At 36.9% G+C, this 6,020-nt stretch overlaps 1 protein-coding gene across 1 annotated transcript in view; it reads right to left on the bottom strand.

Annotated features, from left to right (window-relative positions):
* Nucleotides 1-1,324: 1,324 nt before the first annotated feature.
* LOC140150024 (cartilage intermediate layer protein 1-like) overlaps nt 1,325-6,020 on the bottom strand; it is a 39,564-nt gene continuing 34,868 nt past the window's right edge. The window contains exons 15-17 of the mRNA XM_072172029.1: nt 5,419-5,527; nt 4,956-5,113; nt 1,325-4,246 (exon numbers count right to left, since the gene is read on the bottom strand). Coding sequence (XP_072028130.1) covers nt 2,001-4,246; nt 4,956-5,113; nt 5,419-5,527 — 2,513 coding nt within the window. The 3' untranslated portion in view covers nt 1,325-2,000. The remainder of the gene's footprint in view (nt 4,247-4,955; nt 5,114-5,418; nt 5,528-6,020) is intronic.

The raw sequence follows: 6,020 nt of genomic DNA, 5'->3' as shown, positions 1-6,020 counted from the left end.
ATTACACTAAAATCCACGCCTAAGGGTAACACGAGGATTCGAAACAAATATATAGTCTCAAGCATTATAGTTTTTCATAACATTTACTGAAAAAAGGAAAATCATTGCTTTTTATTTGGCCGAGAAAATTAATCTTACATTGGAAAGGTGCAACTCAAAATTTTCCTCATTTCAACACCAAATTCGATCGTTTGTATTGCCTCACTAAATGACTGAGTGAGCCTTGTACAGCAATAGAAATCGATTGACTAGTTCTGCCCGTACTGCCAGCTTTAAATATGCATCGGGGTTCTACTATTGACCTTCAATAGTCAAATGTTTCCATTATACTCGAATTAAGAAATAGAGGGTACTGCAGATACCTTTACACCCATTTCATATATCCAAGGCAGTAAAAACGTAAGTAATGGATGGGGCATAGTGGAACCTATTATTTAATTTTTTACTGATGAGGACACATTATTTAGGGCTGTGCAATGATTATGAGCCCCCAGGGATAACAATTTCAAATTGCGTGCCAAACATTGAACGTTTCTGTAGTGTTTTCATAACCCTTTTAGAGAGTGTTAATTAAAAGGTGCCCCGTAAATGTGTGACAAGAATTGCTTGTCCCCCCTCTCGGCCTGCAAAAATTGCTTGAGCCCCACCTCCTCCCCCTCTCTCGGCCTGGCAAAAATCTTTTCCCCCTCCACCCAATTTTACCATTCCCCGGGCTCGTAGTTATTGCACACACCTAATAAGTGTAAAGGGTAGGCCTAATGTTACACACTTTATGTCGATTTCATTACCATAAATAGTGCGATTTAAAAAAAATCAGCGCTACCAAGCAAAAATATAGTACGCGTAACCATAAGTGCTATGCGTAAAATGTGTTACGGCGATCGACCCATTATTTACAAATAAAGGGCTCTCACATGATTTGTTTTTAAAACAAGTCACGGTGCAAGATTTTGAATGATGGGTCGTTAAGGTAATATAATAGAAATTATATTATTTTATATTTCTAACCAATTAGAAGACAAAAATCTATTATGTTTTTAAGTTAGTGTACAATACTCAGGTTCAGAATACCTTACTATTCATATACCACTAAGATTCACCCAGTTTACACTGTTATTCTAAATATACACCGAAGGACTATAAGAATATAATTATTAAACATCTAATACATTGTACATGACAACATATGGATAATGATTATATATGATATTTAATGCTCATATCACCACATGCCACATAACTCTAGAAATCTAATACAATTCTTGATTAATCTAATATATAAAAAATATATAAATAAATCGGAATATTTGACACAGATATGTGTTCTTAACAAGTAACATGAATTACAAAACATTCTGCTATAAAACAACTACGTAAGTGTTAATACACCTTTGTTTATACTAAGGGTAATCAATTCAAAGAACGAGCCATGATTGGTTAACTAATGAATGCTAGATCACTAGGAAGACATTTTTCCGATGTGACCGGCTGAAAAAAAATCCGTTAAAATCTGCAAGTGTTTTGGATTACACAGATTTTTCACGGATTTTTCAACCGATCACAGATTTTTGTCTTCAGTTTAGATTTCCTGTTTAGCTTTATTCTTCAAATTTGCACCAGATTTTCGGACAAAAATTCAGGCTGTGTAGCGTTTATATATATAAACGAAAAGGGTGAGTAAGGTAATGTACACCGAGTGGAAAGAGTAGAAAAAAGAGTGTGAAATAGAGGACAACCCTTTTTGAGTGGAAAAATATTATAGTTTGTATACTCTCAAAAGAGTGAATATTGCCTAAAGAAAATGTACTTTCTCTCATTTAATAATGCTTTCCACTCATTTCCACTCAAACACGGATTGTCCTTCGTTAAACTCTTTGAAATAGTGGAAATTCACTCTTTTACATTTAGAGAGGACAGAATCAGGTTTTTTTATTAGCGTGAAAATAAAAACCAAAAGCTTACATCGAGTCATTCTTAAAAATAATAATCAGCAAGTAATTTTAAGGGCAAGTAATTTTCAGGGCAATATTACTTCCACCCATAGCACAGTTGGCTGTACTGTGTATGCAAACGTTTATAGAATTCAAAAGGGGCTTATATAAGCCGGCGTTAGCAAAAGTTATATCAGGAATTCTTATTGCAGTATTTGATGTAGAATAAACACCATTTGAACAATCTTGAATTAACGCATTTCCTGGAAACGGGTTTATAGTAGATGACATTAAAGTTGAAAGGAATGGTCCTGATGGGCTGCAAACATCACACGTCAATAGGTTATTATTTAAATCCATAACCTCTATTTCAACAACGGTTTCTGGATCTGGTTGTTGGGGCCCAAATACAATACCTGGACACTTATACTCTAAACATACTACGGCCATATCAGTGTTAACATCTTTAACCGCACATACTTCTCGTGATCCATAAAAGATGGGAGGTGTGTCATTAGGAAATAGTCCCGTGTTAAATGCGTAACTACTTGATTTGATACGAACTATATCATCAGGGGCCGTTACTTCCAATCTGATAAAACAAGCCTGAATGGGGTTACTCGGAGGGAGCGGGTTGTTATCTACAAATGGATAATAAGCGAATCTTGTATAAACCCCTGTGCTAATCGTATGTATAGGAAACTGCACCGGCTGAAGTGGGTTGTGAACTGGATCAATTTTCACACATGAAGGCAAATAAAACTTAAAATGTTCGTAAGGGAGAGAAATCGCAGCGTTACGGCATTCAGATTCTGTACCATATAAAGGCCCTGTAGTGGTAATATGATTTTGTTTCGCTGTTATTTTTATCGCCTTGTTAATAATACCTACATCAATGAAGTAGCTCATAGCATTCAAATTCGTCTGCGTCGTTGGATTGGCTGACGTTTGCATCAAGGTCGCTGGCTCAAAATAATTCTGAATAATCTGAGCCGTTATGTAACTATCATATTTACCGGGATTCGATTGAGTCGAGGGGTCACATGCTGCCGTTATACAAACTCCCCCGCCAACCAAATACGACGGATAATAATAACCATAGAAATACTGGCCATTTGAATTTGTGTTATCTTCAACTAATATAGAAAATTCTACATTGCCTAATATTTCCGAATTCAGAAAAGAATCTGACGCATATGGAACTACTTTTGCAAAACACACGTCATCCCATATTACATCAATATTACACACACTCTCAAATGTGAGATCAAGTGTTCCGGCAAAATAGTCCGTCGTTTCTGTGTGCGATCGTTTTTTGCGTCTTCTGGCAGTGTTCCTGACTAAACAGCTTTCTACTTCCCAAAAACCGGAATTTTTGTTAAGGACCCACATTTTCACTTCAGATAAGCCATTTTCATCTTCGTTTTCTTCAAGTGCTGGAACTTCAGTGGAATCTATGTATATAGGGACAGAGCCACCCACAGACAATCTTTGATTATCGGATCCAGTGAAATACAGGGAAAGTAGTCCGAAAGACTGTATAGGCATTGTATCACCACTAGCGCCTACTGTAGTAAACTCACCTGGTGCCGTCACACGGTCAGATTCGCGACGCATATCAAAATTGGTAAGAAAAACATTAACCTGACCTGTGTACGAATTTCCATTTCCATCATAAAATGAATTAGGTAGAAGTACTATTACGCCCACAGGTGCAAATTCTTCCCCTGCAATGGCAATTTCATTTTCAACATCACTTTGAATCTGAAATGGCACTGGACGCGCTTTCATCTTCACTGTGATGAAAAGTGAAGAACCACTACTTACAGTAACAACTTTGGTTGTTTCTTGCAGCGAATTAAAAAAAGTATCTTTAAATGTGAGAGCAAGACGTGATACTTTAGAATCGGTTATTTCTACTACGAAATTTCCACCAAAATCTGTATTTGAAACCAGCTCACCATGCATGAAAACACTTCCTAATAAAAGTGGTGAGTCATCAACAGCACTAACAACCCTACCAGCTACCCTAATTGGTATAACTACACATTCGCTACAACCACACTCAGTTATTCTAGTACGTAATATTTCATAATCACTGCATGTTACTGTTACTAGCTCTGTGTCAACAACAGCACAACAATTTTCCTCAATATCTACACAACGTGTATCATCTCCACCAGGACTACCACAGAGAGTATTAGGACATGTACCTATATCGTAAGTAGCTTTCCCAGTGTCCTGTTGCACACAATCTGTAGGAAGTTCGATAAAATTGCTTATCGGTTCAGGATTACATCCAGCTGATGATGCATCTGTAAAACAAAGACATACGTTAAAACAAAATTGTGCTTAGTCAGTTATAGCAGGGGTCGTCCGTGTGCGCCCCTCGGCCTCGCTGACTTCACAATGTCAAATGCGGCCCAAGTGTCTCATAACTAAATTCAATACTATACTGTAATTAATTAGAGAACCAAATAAAACTGATTATATTTACGTGCATGCGTTTCTCTTTTCACTGTCAAAAAGGGGTCATATCCGTGACGAGGATCCTTACCTCACCATGTTTTTATTAACCTCTTAATGTCATTTTTTCTTGCTCGCTCCGCACACTAATATAAAGTTTTTCTCAATTAAACGTTCTTATATATATATGTCAAATCATACAGAGATCTGTAATATGCTCCCACCGAAAATCACCCTACGCCACTATGGAATGAAGCCAACGAATAAGTGCATTCCATGAAAACAAAGCTTTTGACGAAGGTCAAAGTCATTCACCCGATTATAGTTCTCTATATTTTGTATACATCCATCAGGAGGACTGAGGAAGGCAATTTAGCATGCCATTCGGACATGTATTGCACAGCTCCTTGTCTTCCTCTTTACTTGAGTACAGCTTTACCCATCACTCGTATCAATTAGTTGAATCCATTGATGCAATCACAGTTCCAATATTTGGTACGCTTATTGGACATTTTACCCTCCAACGGCGTGTTTAATAATCATTCCACAGCCCCTTACCTGCTGCTACTAGAAGTGAAGCTTCTGTTGAGAATACTGATCCAGCCTTGTTGGTAACCCTACACTGATATGAGCCACTTTCTTCACTATCAAGTTGTGTGAGGGTTAATTTGTCAGTTACATCTGAAGATGTGTCTAGAATGTTGCCGTTTTTAAACCTAATTGAGAAATAATCACGATGGTATGGCAATAAATATCCGCGGCAGGTACGAGTTGTTAAGAACGTTTTTAAGTTATTAGTGCATATGACAGGAGTCTTCATTTCTCTATAATCAATAGAATACGTTGCTTATACAATTTTGGTTGTCATCGCACATTTTGCCCTTTACAAAACACGTGTTCCAATGGAGGCTGCAGCGCTCTATTAATGCCTATGTCTCTCTCTAAACTCAACAGACTCTGTTGACTCTGTTGTTACGGGATAGTTGTCGTTTAGATTTAATTTTTTAAAACGTTTCCTTACCATTCATATCGTGTTATTGGAGGACTTGCTGTAGCTGAACAACAAAACGCAACATTTTCCCCCACAGCTCGCACTTTATTTCGAGGATTGTCCACAATATTCGGCAGCTCTGCAAAAAACGTTTCGATATAAAAGAACAGAAAATGATTTCCATCTGCAGTCAATTATGTTGACAGCTGGTCTCCAGCAGTTATGTACATTTTATACCGACAGTAGAAGAGCAAAACAAACTATACTCAGTCCGTCACATAATGGAACACTTCGCACTAAAGGCAGAGCGAAATGTCATTTAGTTTTATTTGTATTTCCCATTTGTATTCATTTATAATTGGATGTTACTATAATTTAAAATATTATTAGGCCTACTTTTCACAAAAAAATGTATTTGATGTTGTTTCAGTTGTAATATAACACTTGCATATCGAGCAGTATGATGCATATCGATTTTTAACTGTTTCCGGTGCATCAAATCTTATTTTGGCTCTGAGGTCACCTACAAAAATCATTTATAAGTGACATTGCAATGTATAATGCTAGTTACCATTTACAGAACTAAAGCTATAAGAGAGAAGGTAGAACTTCTTGAATGACCCTCGTATAAT

Source organism: Amphiura filiformis, chromosome 4 (genome assembly GCF_039555335.1).
Source record: "Amphiura filiformis chromosome 4, Afil_fr2py, whole genome shotgun sequence".
Lineage (NCBI taxonomy): Eukaryota > Metazoa > Echinodermata > Ophiuroidea > Amphilepidida > Amphiuridae > Amphiura > Amphiura filiformis.
This window is presented reverse-complemented; position numbering and strand designations above follow the sequence as displayed.